Source organism: Anguilla anguilla, chromosome 9, assembly GCF_013347855.1.
Source record: "Anguilla anguilla isolate fAngAng1 chromosome 9, fAngAng1.pri, whole genome shotgun sequence".
Lineage (NCBI taxonomy): Eukaryota > Metazoa > Chordata > Actinopteri > Anguilliformes > Anguillidae > Anguilla > Anguilla anguilla.
This window is the reverse complement of record NC_049209.1, coordinates 9,204,808-9,224,039: the sequence shown is the minus strand read 5'-3', so window position 1 is coordinate 9,224,039 and position 19,232 is coordinate 9,204,808. Positions and strand designations below refer to the sequence as shown.

The 19,232-nt window shown below is 39.1% G+C and overlaps 1 protein-coding gene across 8 annotated transcripts; it reads left to right on the top strand.

The window, feature by feature from the left end:
- Nucleotides 1–2,420: 2,420 nt before the first annotated feature.
- Nucleotides 2,421–18,933, top strand: LOC118235110 (zinc finger protein 583-like). 8 transcript variants are annotated; one of them, XM_035432139.1, is made up of 2 exons: nucleotides 2,421–3,318; nucleotides 3,790–5,660. In XM_035432139.1, the coding sequence occupies exons 1-2, from the start codon at nucleotides 2,434–2,436 to the stop codon at nucleotides 5,215–5,217; spliced, it is 2,313 nt and encodes a 770-aa protein (XP_035288030.1). In that variant the 5' UTR covers nucleotides 2,421–2,433; the 3' UTR covers nucleotides 5,218–5,660. The 8 variants fall into 8 exon arrangements, with proteins under 8 accessions (XP_035288030.1, XP_035288029.1, XP_035288026.1 ...); XM_035432138.1 differs by lacking the exon at nucleotides 3,790–5,660 and adding an exon at nucleotides 15,414–18,933 and having other exon boundaries at nucleotides 3,182–3,672; XM_035432135.1 differs by lacking the exons at nucleotides 2,421–3,318; nucleotides 3,790–5,660 and adding exons at nucleotides 9,038–9,081; nucleotides 13,923–18,933.
- The last annotated feature ends 299 nt before the right edge of the window (nucleotides 18,934–19,232 follow it).

Genomic DNA, 19,232 nt, shown 5'->3' with positions numbered 1-19,232 from the left:
AGTTATGCTCATTATCGACATCGACAGGTCTCAGCCACAGTAGCCCGTAGCCTATGAACATAGGCCTAATTACTGTTACGCCACTGTCTAGAGGCGAGGTACACGGTGAATTCAGGTAATTTCGGTCACTTTGTAGATTCAGGTTCTGAGTTTGACCTCACCACCAGTCTTAATAAGATACCCATAACATTGCACATTTTTTAAAATCCTCATGTTCTTAGCTATATAGGCCAAATATAACACGGCAATGTATAGCAAACTGCTTTGTAATCACTAAGCCTAAATCTGTTTTTTTTTTCCCTTTACATTTGGGTTACATTAAATAGCTAATTTGGGACACAGTATGAAAGCATAGAAACAGAGATAGGCTACTTCAGTTCACTCATGGTCATTTTTCATGTATCAGACCAAAGGTGTCCTCTTTAATATAATCTGCCACCCCTATTTTTCAAACTAAAATAGTGTATTATCATTGGCTAATATGACTGTTGGTAATCGTGTGGCCCCTCATTACTGAGTCTATGACTCCCCCATCCACCCTAAGAAGAAAATCCTGGTGACCTCCCTGCATCAGACCTTTCCAAATTGTTTCTTGTTCAAAAAGAGCTCATTCACTAAAACATAAAATTGATCTATGTGATTTAAATTGTCGCTATGAATAAATGAATAACTTTTCCCCATCATAATCTTCCTCTTGTCCAACCTGCCGAAAACATTAAGAACATGAATCTATAAATCAGCTAGTGTTTTATAGAGAGTTGGAATTTCAAGCTACAAGTACAGCCCACCCTGGCTTGGATTTAAAGCATGTTACACTCTGATTAGTATGTAGGGCAGTTGTAAATGTATTGCAGTCCTCTTGCTCAGTGCATAAGATGTTTTATTTCTGTATCATTCAGTTCTATCTCCTACTTCCCTTTTGGATCGCCAGACTTGTCAAAGCTGGACGCTGAGGTGTTAGCAACTTCTTTGTTCTTGGCGGAAACACCAAATGCACCTCCATGCACTCTGCTCCTGCCAAATGGCTGAAGCTAAGCTGGTGTGGGCTTGGTTAGTCCTTGGATGGGAGACCACCAGGAAATACTGAGTTGCTGCTGGAAGTGGCAGTGACCACTTGGACCTCCAATTCACTCGGTCAGGTATTTCAGGTGGACATGACGGGCATGCTATCTTATTCTGTTGTTTGCCTTAACCTTGGCGAACCGAGTATATCTGCCTAATAGGATCCCTCTATAGCCTACTCGACTCGTAAGTAAGAAACGCCATAATTCTAACTTCACCTGCTTCAAATGTGAGTTATATAGCCTACCTAAGCGTGCCTCTGCCTGAACGTAGTAACAAATCCACTCTTATGTAACAATACAGTTCGATTTTAACCGATGTACCCTACTTTGCCGTCGATCTGTCATTTTGTAACCGTACATGCTTAGAATTGATGTTATATTGTGTATTGTGTTGCGTCATATTGTGTTAGTATCCTTATCAAGTATTACAACCAAACTGTTTTATTTAGCATAATTTATTATGAAAACTTAGCTTTATTTCACGTGCATGCTTGATTGTGGCTCCTCTCATTCGGACGGAATGATCCACTGAAGTATGAATTAAGTAGTAGGCTACGGAAGCCCTAAAAGGCCAGGTATTCGTACATTTTATTCACTCTGTTTTCCTGTGATAACGAGTTAATTTTCTTATTTTTCTCGAGGTCGCGAGTTATTATTTAGTTAATATTTAAATAACAAATGTTGTTTTCCCGAGATAACAGCATTCGAGGGGGCAGTGTAGGCCTATAATGTGTAAGGAACTGGGCTTGTAACCTAAACGTAATAGGTTTTATTCCCGGGTTGGACACTGAACGTTGTGGACCTGCCTTTGAGCCAAGGTGCTTAAACTGAATTGCTTTAGTATATAGACCTATTCAACTGCATAAATGGATGCAGTGTAAATGCTACGTAAAAGGTTTTTTGGATAGGTGCGTCTGCTAAATGCCTGTAATGTATTAAAAGTCCCGTCGATAAAACCACTATTAAGTTAACGTTATAATTGAACGACTCCTAAACAATATTCCACTCGAACAATATGACACTATCTTAAATGAATGGGCATTATAAAACTATTAATTTTCTGTCAGAAGTTTAGCGTAAATTACATGTAACTGGTGTCTTCCCTTTTTCAAGTTTTTTCCCCTATATTTTTCCTATTCAATATACTCATTAGTAAAAAAAAAAAAAAAAAATAACAAATTTGGGGCATTGTGTGTAGATTTATGAAAATAAAAATTAATTTAATCAATTTTAGAATAAGGCTGTAATGTAACAAAATGTGGACTGTCCCTTTATCAGAGCTCCTTTTAGTGTGATATTGCATTCAAAAATCCTTAAACATTTCTGTGCTTTCATTCAGGAAGGTGTACTCCCATGGATGTGACAGAAGATGCAAGCAAACAGTAGCATCACCAGAGGAAGTGGAGAGAATGGAACGTCTCAACACGTGACCACAGTACACCAACCTCAAAACCGGAACACACCAGATCAATCTCAAGATACATTCATACTGAACCAGACAGGAAAGCATGGAGTTATGCAAGGGATACTGGGAAATTCGAAAAGCTTTGGATTGCTTGTTGGTGGCAATATGTCCCCTGGCATATTGAATGATGCCTGCAGTGGATACACTGAAGTTGAGCAGATCTTTGATTACTGGATGACGGGTCTCGATCATGTCAGTAATGACAAAACAGGAGATGCTGGTCAGGAGTTCAGTCATGAGGTACAAAAAAATCTTGTCGGTCAGGAACCACCTCCAGTCAAACAGGAGACAAAAATATTGACTCATACCTCCAAAGCTGGATTGTCAACTCAAGCTGGATACTGTGTGAGGAATCCTCAGTGGAAATGTGATTCTACTGAAAAGGAAAATGAGAAGTTGGAGGGCTCTGGTTTGTCAGGTGATCCATTTGTTAATAGGAAAGGGAGTTTGATTGGAAATGCTTGTCATCAAGGAAATGACAAATATTATAAACACGAGAATCTGGATTTGAAAGATTTGCCACATTCCACACCTCTTGAAAACCGCCGTGTTTTTTGTGCTTCCCATATAGAGATGGAAAGTAGAGAATTAAAACATAAACCTCAGGATATCAAAGGGGAAGATGCATTTTGGTCAGAGGGTGAGAGTTTACCACAGTTTGATGTATGGATGGAGAGTCTGAAAGAAAGTGATTGCCAACATACTAGTAATGAGGATATTAAACCGGATTGTTTGGATTCAAAAGAATTGTTCAAAGCCATGTCTGCTGAAAACGACCATAGTCCCCAGGTAAAGATGGAAGGTCAAAAATTAAAATTTGAACCTCAGGATATAAAAAAGGAAGATGGGTTTTGGTCAGAGGGTATGGGTTTACCACAGTTTGATTTATGGAGGGAGAGTCTGAAAAAGGGTGATTGCCAACATACTAGTAATGAGGATATTAAACCGGATTGTTTGGATTCAAAGGAATTGTTCAAAGCCATGTCTGCTGAAAACCATCATAGTCCCCAGGTAAACATGGAAGGTCAAAAATTAAAATTTGAACCTCAGGATATAAAAAAGGAAGATGGGTTTTGGTCAGAGGGTATGGGTTTATCACAAGACCAGTTTCACACATGGAGGGAGAGTTTTAAAGACGTTCACCAACATATCGATAAACTCAGTTCTGCAGATTCAAAAGAGTTGTTGGGGCTTGATGTAATTTGGTCAAAGGGTGTGGGGTTTTCACAAAACCAGTTTAATGCAAGTTTTGAAAGTGAAGTTCACCAGCATGTAAGCGACAAAGTTGCGAGAACTGATTACCTAAAGAAGCCCATTTGTGTTTCTCAGATAGAAATTGAAAATAAAAAAATAAAATGTGAACCTCGGGACATGGAAGAGGGCGAAGTCATGTTGTCTGAGGCTTTGGGGCATATTAAAAATGAACGGCAGGAAGTGAACAAAGCTGAAAGGGAGAATATTCATAAATCAGGAAAGAGGTTTGTGAAAACCCAAATCAGACTGGAGTCTTCTCAGATGGAGATTGATCATCATTTTGTGAGGAAACAGGAGAAGGCTGTAAAGCCAGATTCAAGAAATCTAGAAATCTCCCCAGGACTAAGAAATGATTTACAAAATACGTTTCATGTAAAACACGAAAGGGAAGTGAATGCCGAGTGTCTTGGGGTGAAAAAAGAGGATCCTGTTTGGACTGTAAATTCTATAAAGCAGGAAATCTATACCGATGGGAGGTCTGACTGCAGGGTTTCTGTGGATCCCATTTGGGCTTCCCATAGTTTGCAGACTCAGTCGAAGATTGCCAACACAGATAATATATGCAATGACAAAAAAAGCTTTCCTAAAAATGTGCCAGAGTGCACCAAATCTGTGGACTTTAAAGCTGAATCATATTTGAAAGATGAGGATCCCAATTGGGCTTTTCATTGCTTTTCAAGAAGTGACACTAGTCACTTAAAATCACCTCCCCCTTCAAACTCTCAAACTAGCGATGAATTTCAGCGCCCATCCAATATGATTGCATCAGACCCCCAACAAGAGGCCCCTGTCCCAGTTCAGCAGATATTCCCATCTGGTTTCAGTCATCAAGTTAGGACAGCACAGGATCCCTCTGTCCAGACGGCCACTCAGATAAGTCCTATGTTAAATCAGAAGGAAGTTGCTCAGAAGCAAGCAGCACAACAATCATTCCAATACAGCCAAGGTGAAAAGTGCTTCAGTAGTCATGATACATTAAAAGTCCCCACAATAATGCATGAAAATGACCCATACATTGTAGAGCAGTTGAAACAACTTTCATTTTGCAGACTCTGTGGAGAAAAACAGATCTTGCATTTGCAGAAGGGAGATGTGCTGAATGGAAAAATAGTTTTGACACCTAAGTGCAGTTCAAGCGAAAAAGAGTTCTGGAAGTGTTGCTTATGCAAACGTGGCTTCAGAACTCGAGGAAGAATACATTTACACCAGCATGTACACTTAAGAAAATTGTCAAAGCCAAAAATAAAATGTCCAAAGTGTAAACGTAAACTTAATATTTCAGACAGCCTGAGGAAATGCAGTGAAGTACATATCCAAGGCACCGTACCCTGTAAGTCATGTGTTATCAGTTCTATCAAAAAGGAGTGCATTCAGATCGCCGGCTATTTGAATCTTCTGATTGCAAATCTAAATTCAAGCAAAAACAGCATCTGAAAGCCCACATGCTGATTCACACAGATGAAAGACCCATTTCCCTGCCTGCAGTGCCCCTCCAGATTTCGTACCAAAGCGCATCTCACTGCCCATATGGGATGAAGCCTCAGGTGTGGTGCACACAGCAGACCACACAGGAAACCAGGGAGGAAAAGGAATCGGAGAAAGCAGGAGCTCTCGGACACAGAAACATCTGAGGAAGTTTCTGCTACAGATGTAGAGTCCACCTCCCCCTCTGATTCAGATACCTCGGACACAGAGGGCTAAAGTGTGGAGCATTTCAGTGTATTAGTGCATCACTATGTATCTCCTTCACCGTCAACCTCGCGTTTTCAATGATTTTATTGATATTTTAATTACTTGTTAAATAAAAAGATCTTGAACGTTATTTTCATTGTAACTGCAATGGAGACTGATTATAGGGGGTCAATTTATTTGAAACACATCTGACTGATTAGGCAAATGTGATTCCAGTGCTAGTTTGTACTTGGTAGGATTGTTGTTTGCTGAACAGGTTACTCTACAGGGTTGGAGTCGTGATCTATGTTGTCACTTCTGGCACTATGATCTTTACTTCACTCTAGTGTGTTTCTTTTGCACCTCTGCACCTTGAACTAATGCACTTGTTGTACGTTGCTCTGGATAAGAGCGTCTGCTAAATGCCTGTAATGTAATGTAATGTAATGACTCACTCAGTCCCTTTTAGCACATTTAGTAATGCATGAATCTTATGTTCTTAGCTGAAAATTGTTCATCAGTACTGCATGGCTTTTTAAATGCTGTGTATAAATGATGTCACTGTGCGCCAAAATGTAAATGGAAATACCCTCATTTTTGAATGATTGAAGATTACTTCTCCAGTAATTACATTTTATATTTCAAAACATGTTACTTAAAATAAACTTGTATAAACAGTAATGACTTGGAAAGTGTCAAGATTAGGCATGTGTATTGTTTGCCTCATTTCCCTTTGTTAATTGTTTCATTTCGTTAAATTTTAATATCCTTTGTAACTGACATTTGCTTGTATATCTAGATTTCATTTAATTTATTCAAGCATATTTCTGTAAAGATTTTTAAACTAATGTTTGGCACTGAAGTTGTGCAAGAACTCTGCTGTGGAGGGGACCCTTTGCAGATTACATTTCACACATTTTATTTTCCAGGTACTGAATTGTAAAGTGAATTAAGAAATTCATGTAATGATATTTGAACATGACACCAGATTACTCCTTAAACATGCATTTTCATTTATGAAATAAAAAAATGGTAAATGGACTGCATTTATATAGCGCTTTTATCCAAAGCGCTTTACAATTGATGCCTCTCATTCGCCAGAGCAGTTAGGGGTTAGGTGTCTTGCTCAAGGACACTTCGACACACCCAGGGCGCGGTTTGAACCGGCAACCCTCCGACTGCCAGACAATCGGTCTTACCTCCTGAGCTCTGTCGCCCCTTTTGGGTTTTCTGACATAGCAGGCTTACTTCATGGTACAGTAAAAACAAAACAAAAAAAAACTAGTGAAATAACTTGCAGTGGTGCAAACCCATAGCAGCACTTACATCTTTGATGTTTCCGACTATTCACTACTCTTAACCATTTCCGTTCTGCTTCAGAACAGTCAATGCAGGGATGTTTCAAGTTGTGCTCTCTTATGGTGACAGGCCTCTAGAATGCATGGACAAAAATCATTTTTTAAATGTTTTAGGCATCTCTCATATTTTAAAAAACAACTTGCCTTTATTATTTGTGTTTAAGTTAACTTTGTGAGCAAAATCAAAACCACTATTCTACCATTTATTTCAATAGATTATTATCAACTTGGCCTAATAGGAGCATGGTGGGCTTAATTGTGTTTCATGGTTAAAAAAGGAATGATACAATTCATATTTAACTATTAATCTGTTACATTAAAAATGTACATTTTAGAGTAAAATATAAATCTGTTGTTTCTCCACACAAAGTTGTCCCTAGTGTTTTTACTGTGCCCTGAGCTGTGTCTGATGACTCTGAAACTGTTTTTATCTGAAAAAATATTTGTTTTATGGGTAATCAGATGTCATGTACAAATATCAAAACAATCACTTAATATCATGTTAAAATCCAGAGAAATGTAATCTTTCTGCCATTTTCTTTTGACTTGCAAAGTGTTTGGCAGGAGGTATGTGCACATAATCATCCATAATTCAATAGTGACAATCATATAAGAATAAAAACTGACATGGCTTAAATTGGTAAAGGCATTTAATAGCACACATTTGTTTTCTTTCATAATTCAAATACATATTTGAAATGGGCTCAATGGGTGCATGTACCTTAATTGTTACTGCAAATATTATGATGCTCTTGGAAATTGTCTATCAGTGGTGCATGCCCAAGGCTTTCTATATTGTGTGTATAATTGATGCTGCTGTTCTCCAAGACGCTAGATGACTTGCGGTTCAGCTTCTCAGCACAAGATGGAAGCAACGTTATCTTGCACTTCAGATGGCCGAGCCTCGTATTCATGTTCTCCTGCATATTTGGCACAGCTTGCTTTCCCCTTACATTGCCCTGCCACGTGACCAATTCGCCAACATTCTTAACATCGCAGTGGGGGTGGAATATATTTGCGCACAAAGTCATACTTTAAATGGAGATATCTAGAATTCACGTTTTAGATAGTCAAAACTGAATCTGAGATATCTTTAATTGGAGTTTCATAGAACTTAATGGCGAAATCTTACTTGTCAAAATGTAATCAGAAATATCTTAAATTAGCGTTTTGACTAGTCAAAATGTAGCTAATTAGAGATATCTTAAAGTAGCATTTTGACTCGTCATAAATGAATTACAGATATCAGTAGGCTAATGTGAACCCGGGCAGGCTATTAAATGTTAAAAGGGGTTGCCATAAATCCCCTAACCTCGGGGCTTTATTGTGTGGACGTGTGATAGGCTATTGTTCAAAAATAGAAAATTATGAACAGAAGATTGCGGAATTAGACAATTACATGTTTTTTTTTCTGTTGAATTGACTGTGTTTCCGTCTCATCTTGTAAATAGGCTACCATGAAGTAGGCTAAAATACGATTGTCTAATGTTCATTACATTTACATTACAGGCATTTGGCAGACGCTCTTATCCAGAGCGACGTACAACAAAGTGTATAACCATAACCAGGAACAAGTATGACGAAACCCCTAGAACAACCGCATAGTTCAACTTGGACCCTGAAGGTTAAACTGATTAACACTAATAACGAGAACGGCAAAAACGCAGTCTATGGAAAAAATACAAGCAGTAGTTAAGACAGTTAATGCACCTAAGTCACCTACGAAACAGCTGCCTAGTTACAACCCTAAGCTTACAGTCATTTGCAGGGGGTTAGGGAGGGATGGGGAGAGGTGCAGCCTGAAGAGGTGAGTCTTCAGTCGTCGTTTGAAATGGGTCAGCGTCTCCGCTGTTCTGACCTCCACAGGGAGGTCATTCCACCATCGTGGGGCCAGAACAGACAGGAGACGTGTTCTGGAAGTGCAGGTGCGAAGAGGGGGAGGTGCTAGGCGTCCTGAGGTAGCAGAACATAGGGATCTGGCTGGCATGTAGGGTTTGAATATCTTGTGTAGGTATGCTGGGGCTGATCCCTTGACTGCCTGGTATGCTAGGACCAATGTTTTAAATTTGATGCGAGCTATAACAGGCAGCCAGTGGAGGGTAGTGAGCAGGGGAGTGTCTGGGGAGGTTGAAGACCAGACGAGCCGCAGCATTCTGAATGAGTTGCAGGGGTCTGGTGGCAGATGCCGGTAGTCCAGCCAGAAGAGAGTTGCATCTTTTGAAATTTTCGGATCGGAGACGAGTGGTGGTGGCGGAGCGCGGGAAAAGAGGTGAGGAGTGGATAGCAAAGGGACATCCTCCCTAGTTAAATATGCATCTACGGTGCTCGCGGTCCAGTTTGAAAGCGTTAATGTTCACCTTCCGGCCTCGGGTAGACCAGACCTCGTGTAGACCAGACCTCGTGGTGTGATTTAAATGCAGCAAGAACGGCGGACGGAGAACAAGGCAGGTAAATTAAGTTTATTTAGAAATTATGTATTATAGTTTGTTCTCTGCTAGTAATCTATATTATATTCTCAAACGGGAAGTTGCCTTCTAGACAGCTTGTTAATAACAGGTGAGTTGAAGCGATACAAGACCGCCGCGACCGACCGACGAAATTCCACACTCAGTCTAATAAAGTTGCTTAGAGATTTTTTTTACTGTAAACATGTTACATTTTCACGATGTTCTAGCTGCCCTTTGCATAGTTTGCATAGTCGTGACTGTGAGCTACAGTTACTGCAAGCTACAGTAAGACTACAGTTGCTGATAGGCAATTATAATATTCAGTGCCGGCGTAACATAGCATAAACAATAGTAATAGGAGCCTACAAGCTTAGATAGTTCAATGAAAACCAGGTAGGCATAGGCCTACTTTAGAGCTTGTAGGCTCCTCATTTAAACGATGGGTCTAACTAGTCTATGTGCTGCAGTAGCCTAGGCTATAGATTTTATTTAAAATGTATTTTTAAAGGACTCCAGGATGATAGTGTCTATGTAGCCTAATTTCGGCCTTGTTGATTCCAGTTACACATACGCCACAATTCTTAAGTCTCGGTGTGTATCCGTTTTCTAATCGGTGTTTTAGTAGCCTATTGAGTTACATTTATAATCAAAAATATTGAATTGAAAGCAAAACTAAATATAATAGCTAAGTTAACTGATAGCAAACTGTTTGCATTATAAACAATTTATTGAAAAAGCAAGAACCTTTGATCATGCTCTCTGAACTTCTGCTCTTGGTGCCTCTTCGTTTGCTTGATTAAATTTTGGTTGCATGTTGCCGTGCCGTGGGCGGGATTTACGCGAGGCGTAGATGATGAATGTCAGTTATGGTACACCCACTGGTAGTAAATGGACTGCATTTATATAGCGCTTTTACGCGTGCTTGTTAAAGTAGGCTAGATGTGTAAACTGCATTATGCATGAATAAAGAAGTTGTAGACTTTTAACTTCATTGTTTTCAGTGAAGTTTACATGGTTTAGACAGAACTTTATTAGCTTATGGTGGTTGCGCTATTGTAACGCCGCAGTGAGCAGAATTAGATTGTTCCACACAGTTATGCTCATTATCGACATCGACAGGTCTCAGCCACAGTAGCCCGTAGCCTATGAACATAGGCCTAATTACTGTTACGCCACTGTCTAGAGGCGAGGTACAGGGTGAATTCAGGTAATTTCGGTCACTTTGTAGATTCAGGTTCTGAGTTTGACCTCACCACCAGTCTTAATAAGATACCCATATCATTGCACATTTTTAAAAATCCTCATGTTCTTAGCTATATAGGCCAAATATAACACGGCAATGTATAGCAAACTGCTTTGTAATCACTAAGCCTAAATCTGTTTTTTTTTTCCCTTTGCATTTGGGTTACATTAAATAGCTCATTTGGGACACAGCATGAAAGCATAGAAACAGAGATAGGCTACTTCAGTTCACTCATGGTCATTTTTCATGCATCAAAGGTGTCCTCTTTAATATAATCTGCCACCCCTATTTTTCAAACTAAAATTGTGTATTATCATTGGCTAATATGTCTATTGGTAATCGTGTGGCCCCTCCTTACTGAGTCTATGACTCCCCCATCCACCCTAAGAAGAAAATCCTGGTGACCTCCCTGCATCAGACCTTTCCAAATTGTTTCTTGTTCAAAAAGAGCTCATTCACTAAAACATAAAATTGATCTATGTGATTTAAATTGTCGCTATGAATAAATGAATAACTTTTCCCCATCATAATCTTCCTCTTGTCCAACCTGCCGAAAACATTAAGAACATGAATCTATAAATCAGCTAGTGTTTTATAGAGAGTTGGAATTTCAAGCTACAAGTACAGCCCACCCTGGCTTGGATTTAAAGCATGTTACACTCTGATTAGTATGTAGGGCAGTTGTAAATGTATTGCAGTCCTCTTGCTCAGTGCATAAGATGTTTTATTTCTGTATCATTCAGTTCTATCTCCTACTTCCCTTTTGGATCGCCAGACTTGTTAAAGCTGGACACTGAGGTGTTAGCAACTTCTTTGTTCTTGGCGGAAACACCAAATGCTGTGGGATCGCAAACCATTGCCAGCAGCCACACCTCCATGCACTCTGCTCCTGCCAAATGGCTGAAGCTAAGCTGGTGTGGGCTGGGTTAGTACTTGGATGGGAGACCACCAGGAAATACTGAGTTGCTGCTGGAAGTGGTGTTGGTGGGCTAGCAGGGGGCAATCTTCCCTCTGGTCAAATAAACCCCAGTGCCCCAGTACAGTGACAGGGACACTGTGCTGTAGGAGATGTAGGAGGCTAAATAAATGTTCTCTCCCTCTCCACCTTCGCTAATGTGTGGTGAGCATTCTGGTGCAAAATGGCTGCCGTTCATCCCCCAGGTGGGTGCTACACATTGGTGAGGTGAGTTCCCCTTCACTGTAAAGCACTTTGAGCATTCAGAAAAGTGCTATATATATATATATATATATATATATATATATATATATATATAAGCCAAGGTGTTAACCCCATTTGATGGCCCCTGATCAGGCCAACTCGGCCACCCGGATAATCGCTCTGCATTCCTATGTACTGCGTAGAACACTACTGACGACTAGTGTGTGTCCCAGGTATTTCAGATTTCAAGGCAGCTCCATTCACGCCAAGGAATGGAGAAAGTAGGGATCTAATAAATACAGTTTATGATGCCCAACGGATCTGAACAACTGAACGTCGAGTTTGTTATCACACAGAACTGGGTTTCTGGGTTACTATACGCTAGTAGCCTAAGTAAATCTGACCCCATAAACTGAGCTAGAGGTCGTGTTTGATATGGTTACATCCTAAAAATCAAGACGTAGATTACAGGACAAATTATATAGCTATCTCTTGCAGCTAGATGATGATCTAAGCTTATCTATTTAATATTTTACTAAACTTATTGAGACCCGCCCCTGACGGGAAACAGCGGTAATGATGAGGCGTGTCCTGTAAACAACCATTGACCACTTGGCCCTCCAATTCACTCGGTCAGGTATTTCAGGTGGACATGACGGGCATGCTATCTTATTCTGTTGTTTGCCTTAACCTTGGCGAACCGAGTATATCTGCCTAATAGGATCCCTCTATAGCCTACTCGACTCGTAAGTAAGCAACGCCATAATTCTAACTTCACCCGCTTCAAATGTGAGTTATATAGCCTACCCAAGCGTGCCTCTACCTGAACGTAGTAACAAATCTACTCTTATGTAACAATAGAGTTCGATTTTAACCGATGTAGCCTACTTTGCCGTCGATTTGTCATTTTGTAACCGTACATGCTTAGAATTGATGTTATATTGTGTATTGTGTTGCGTCATATTGTGTTAGTATCCTTATCAAGTATTACAACCAAACTGTTTTATTTAGCATAATTTATTATGAAAACTTAGCTTTATTTCACGCGCACGCTTGATTGTGGCTCCTCTCATTCGGACGGAATGATCCACTGAAGTATGAATTAAGTAGTAGGCTACGGAAGCCCTAAAAGGCCAGATATTCGTACATTTTATTCACTGTTTTCCTGTTATAACGAGTTAATTTTCTTATTTTTCTCGAGGTCGCGAGTTATTATTTAGTTAATATTTAAATAACAAATGTTGTTTTCCCGAGATAACAGCATTCGAGGGGGGCAGTGTAGGCCTATAATGTGTAAGGAACTGGGCTTGTAACCTAAAGGTTTTATTCCCGGGTTTGACACTGAACGTTGTAGACCTGCCTTTGAGCCAAGGTGCTTAAACTGAATTGCTTTAGTATATAGACCTATTCAACTGCATAAATGGATGCAGTGTAAATGCTACGTAAAAAGTTTTTTGGATAGGTGCGTCTGCTAAATGCCTGTAATGTATTAAAAGTCCCGTCGATAAAACCACTATTAAGTTAATGTTATAATTGAACGACACCTAAACAATATTCCGCTCGAACAATATGACACTATCTTAAATGAATGGGCATTGTAAAACTATTTATTATCTGTCAGAAGTTTAGCGTAAATTACATGCAACTGGTGTCTTCCCTTTTTCAAGTTTTTTTCCTATATTTTTCCTATTTAATATACTCCTTAGTAAAAAAAAAAAAAAAAATTATGTCATTTGGGGTATTGTGTAGATTTATGAAAATAAAAATTAATTTAATCAATTTTAGAATAAGGCTGTAACGTAACAAAATGTGGACAAAGTGAAGGGATCAGAATACTTACCGAAGGCACTGTATCACAGTATTTTAATTAGATTAATGCTAAATCATTGGATTTTAACACCAGTAGGGCCTAAATGACAAGTTTAACCACAGTTTTCTGAAAGTATTTACGACCGTTATTTTGAATGTGTCAAACAAAGGTATGTGGAATATTTCAGGAAAATTTACATTGAGCGATGGCTTACAAGTGGCTCAACACCATTGTTGGCTCTCTTCCCAAATTGACAGAGGAGTTTGCAGTAATGAGTATGAGTCTGGTTATTTCAAATTGATTATTTAAAAGTGGGAGAAAATGGATGTAAAATTATGGTTTTGAAAAAACCATAGTTTTGAATCTTGGGTGGACTGTCCCTTTATCAGAGCTCCCTTTAGTGTGTTATTGCGTTTAAAAATCCTTAAACATTTCTGTGCTTTTCATTCAGGAAGGTGTACTCCCATAGATGTGACAGAAGATGCAAGCAAACAGTAGCATCACCAGAGGAAGTGGAGAGAATGGAACGTCTCAACACGTGACCACAGTACACCAACCTCAAAACCGGAACACACCAGATCAATCTCAAGATACATTCATACTGAACCAGACAGGAAAGCATGGAGTTATGCAAGGGATACTGGGAAATTCGAAAAGCTTTGGATTGCTTGTTGGTGGCAATATGTCCCCTGGCATATTGAATGATGCCTGCAGTGGATACACTGAAGTTGAGCAGATCTTTGATTACTGGATGACGGGTCTCGATCATGTCAGTAATGACAAAACAGGAGATGCTGGTCAGGAGTTCAGTCATGAGGTACAAAAAAATCTTGTCGGTCAGGAACCACCTCCAGTCAAACAGGAGACAAAAATATTGACTCATACCTCCAAAGCTGGATTGTCAACTCAAGCTGGATACTGTGTGAGGAATCCTCAGTGGAAATGTGATTCTACTGAAAAGGAAAATGAGAAGTTGGAGGGCTCTGGTTTGTCAGGTGATCCATTTGTTAATAGGAAAGGGAGTTTGATTGGAAATGCTTGTCATCAAGGAAATGACAAATATTATAAACACGAGAATCTGGATTTGAAAGATTTGCCACATTCCACACCTCTTGAAAACCACCGTGTTTTTTGTGCTTCCCATATAGAGATGGAAAGTAGAGAATTAAAACGTAAACCTCAGGATATCAAAGGGGAAGATGCATTTTGGTCAGAGGGTGAGAGTTTACCACAGTTTGATGTATGGAGGGAGAGTCTGAAAGAAAGTGATTGCCAACATACTAGTAATGAGGATATTAAACCGGATTGTTTGGATTCAAAAGAATTGTTCAAAGCCATGCCTGCTGAAAACCACCATAGTCCCCAGGTAAAGATGGAAGGTCAGAAATTAAAATTTGAACCTCAGGATATAAAAAAGGAAGATGGGTTTTGGTCAGAGGGTATGGGTTTACCACAGTTTGATTTATGGAGGGAGAGTCTGAAAAAAGGTGATTGCCAACATACTAGTAATGAGGATATTAAACCGGGTTGTTTGGATTCAAAAGAATTGTTCAAAGCCATGCCTGCTGAAAACGACCATGGTCCCCAGGTAACGATGGAAGGTCAAAAATTAAAATTTGAACCTCAGGATATAAAAAAGGAAGATGGGTTTTGCTCAGAGGGTATGGGTTTACCACAGTTTGATTTATGGAGGGAGAGTCTGAAAAAAGGTGATTGCCAACATACTAGTAATGAGGATATTAAACCGGATTGTTTGGATTCAAAGGAATTGTTCAAAGCCATGTCTGCTGAAAACCATCATAGTCCCCAGGTAAAGATGGAAGGTCAAAAATTAAAATTTGAACCTCAGGATATAAAAAAGGGAGATGGGTTTTGTTCAGAGGGTATGGGTTTATCACAAGACCAGTTTCACACATGGAGGGAGAGTTTTAAAGACGTTCACCAACATATCGATAAACTCAGTTCTGCAGATTCAAAAGAGTTGTTGGAATCCCTGCCTTTTGTAAATTGCAGTATTTCTCAGGTAAAGATGGAAAGTCAAGAATTAAAATGTGAACCTCAAAATAACTGTGGGCAAGATGTAATTTGGTCAAAGGGTGTGGAGTTTTCACAAAACCAGTTTAATGCAAGTTTTGAAAGTGAAGTTCACCAGCATGCAAGCGACAAAGTTGCGAAAACTGCTTACCTAAAGAAGCCCATTTGTGTTTCTCAGATAAAAATTGAAAATAAAAAAATAAAATGTGAACCTCGGGACATGGAAGAGGGCGAAGTCATGTTGTCTGAGGCTTTGGGGCATATTAAAAATGAACGGCAGGAATTGAACAAAGCTGAAAGGGAGAATATTCATAAATCAGGAAAGAGGTTTGTGAAAACCCAAATCAGACTGGAGTCTTCTCAGATGGAGATTGATCATCATTTTGTGAGGAAACAGGAGAAGGATGTAAAGCCAGATTCAAGAAATCTAGAAATCTCCCCAGGACTAAGAAATGATTTACAAAATACTTTTCATGTAAAACACGAAAGGGAAGTGAATGCCGAGTGTCTTGGGGTGAAAAAAGAGGATCCTGTTTGGACTGTAAATTCTATAAAGCAGGAAATCTATACCGATGGGAGGTCTGACTGCAGGGTTTCTGTGGATCCCATTTGGGCTTCCCATAGTTTGCAGACTCAGTCGAAGATTGCCAACACAGATAATATATGCAATGACAAAAAAAGCTTTCCTAAAAATGTGCCAGAGTGCACCAAATCTGTGGACTTTAAAGCTGAATCATATTTGAAAGATGAGGATCCCAATTGGGCTTTTCATTGCTTTTCAAGAAGAAAAAAAGTCATGACTGAGGACACTAGTCACTTAAAATCACCTCCCCCTTCAAACTCTCAAACTTGCGATGAATTTCAGCGCCCATCCAATATGATTGCATCAGACCCCCAACAAGAGGCCCCTGTCCCAGTTCAGCAGATATTCCCATCTGGTTTCAGTCATCAAGTTAGGACAGCACAGGATCCCTCTGTCCAGACGGCCACTCAGATAAGTCCTATGTTAAATCAGAAGGAAGTTGCTCAGAAGCGAGCAGCACAACAATCATTCCAATACAGCCAAGGTGGAAAGTGCTTCAGTAGTCATGATACATTAAAAGTCCCCAAAATAATGCATGAAAATGACCCATACATAGTAGAGCAGTTGAAACAACTTTCATTTTGCAGACTCTGTGGAGAAAAACAGATCTTGCATTTGCAGAAGGGAGAAGTGCGGAGAGGAAAAATAATTTTGACACCTAAGTGCAGTTCAAGCGAAAAACAGTTCTGGAAGTGTTGCTCATGCAAACGTGGCTTCAGAAGCCAAGTAAGATTAAATTTACACCAGCAAGTACACTTAAGAAAATTGTCAAAGCCAAAAATAAAATGTCCAGAGTGTGAACGTGAATTTAAAAATTCAACCAGCTTGAGGATACACAGTGAAGTACATATCCAAGGCACCGTACCCTGTAAGTTATGTGACAAAGTTTTCCGCTCTGAAACAAAGCTCAGAAGTCATCATTGTCGCTGTCACAGTGCCAAAACGCTTGCCTGTGACAAATGTGAAGCAACCTTTAGCACTAAAGCTTCACTGTTCTATCATAAAGCAGTGCATTCAGATCGTCGACTATTTGAATGTTCTGATTGCAAATCTAAATTCAAGCTAAAAAAGTATTTGAAAACCCACATGCTGATTCACACAGACGAAAGACCATTTCCCTGCCTGCAGTGCCCCTCCAGATTTCGTACCAAAGCGCATCTCATTGCCCATATGGGAAGAAGCCTCGGGTGTGGTGCACACAGCGGACCACACAGGAAACCAGGGAGGAAAAGGAATCAGAGAAAGCAGGAGCTCTCGGACACAGAAACATCTGAGGAAGTTTCTGCTACAGATGTAGAGTCCACCTCCCCCTCTGATTCAGATACCTCGGACACAGAGGGCTAAAGTGTGGAGCATTTCAGTGTATTAGTGCATCACTATGTATCTCCTTCACCATCAACCTCACGTTTTCAATGATTTTATTGATATTTTAATTGTTAAATAAAAAGATCTTGAACGTTATTTTCATTGTGACTGCAATGGAGACTGATTATAGGGGGTCAATTTATTTGAAACACTTCTGACTCACTCAGTCCCTTTTAGTACATTTAGTAATGCATGAATCTGATGCTTAGCTGAAAATTGTTCATCAGTACTGCATGGCTTTTTAAATGCTGTGTACAAATGATGTCACTGTGCGCCTAAATGGAAATACCCTCATTTTTGAATGATTGAAGATTACTTCTCCAGTAATTACATTTTATATTTCAAAACATGTTACTTAAAATAAACTTGTATAAACAGTAATGACTTGGAAAGTGTCAAGATTAGGCATGTATATTGTTTGCCTCATTTCCCTTTTTCAGTTGTTTCATTTTGTTAAATTTTAATATAATTTGTAACTGACATTTGCTTGTATATCTGTAGATTTCATTTAATTTCTTCAAGCATATTTCTGTAAAGATTTTTAAACTAATGTTTGGCACTGAAGTTGTGCAAGAACTCTGCTGTGGAGGGGACCTTTTGCAGATTACATTTCACACATTTTATTTTCCAGGTACTGAATTGTAATGTGAATTAAGAAATTCATGTAATGATATTTGAACATGACACCAGATTACTCCTTAAAAATGCATTTTCATTTATAAAACAAAAAATGAGTTTTCCGACATAGCAGGCCTACTTCATGGTACAGTAAAAACAAAAAAAAACTAGTGAAATAACTTGCAGTGGTGCAAACCCATAGCAGCACTTATATCTTTGACGTTTCCGACTGTTCACTACTCTTAACCATTTCCGTTCTGCTTCAGAACAGTCAATGCAGGGATGTTTCAAGTTGTGCTCTCTTATGGTGACAGGCCTCCAGCATGCATGGACAAAAATTATTTTTTAAATGTTTTAGGCATCTCTCATATTTAAGAAAAACAGCTTGCCTTTATTATTTGTGTTTAAGTTAACTTTGTGAGCAAAATCAAAACCACTATTCTACCATTTATTTCAATAGATTCTTATTAATGTAGCCTAATAGGAGCATGGTGGGCTTAATTGTGTTTCATGATTAAAAAAGGAATGATACAATTCATATTTAACTATTAATCTGTTACATTAAAAATGTACATTTTAGAGTAAAATATAAATCTGTTGTTTCTCCACACAAAGTTCTCCCTAGTGTTTTTACTGTGCCCTGAGCCTTGTCCGATGACTCTGAAACTGTTTTTATCTGAAAAAATATTTGTTTTATGGGTAATCAGATGTCATGTACAAATATCAAATCTATCACTTAATATCATGCTAAAATCCAGAGAAATGTAATCTTTCTGCCATTTTCTTTTGACTTCCAAAGTGTTTGGCAGGAGGTATGTGCACATAATCATCCATAATTCAATAGTGACAATCATATAAGAATAAAAACTGACATACCTTAAATTGGTAAAGGCATTTAATAGCACACATTTGTTTTCTTTCATAATTCAAATACATATTTGAAATGGGCTCAATGGGTGCATGTACCTTCATTGTTACTGCAAATATTATGATGCTCTTGGAAATTGTCTATCAGTGGTGCATGCCCAAGGCTTTCTATATTGTGTGTATAATTGATGCTGCTGTTCTCCAAGACGCTAGATGACTTGCAGTTCAGCTTCTCAGCACAAGATGGAAGCAATGTTATCTTGCACTTCAGATGGCCAAGCCTCGTATTCATGT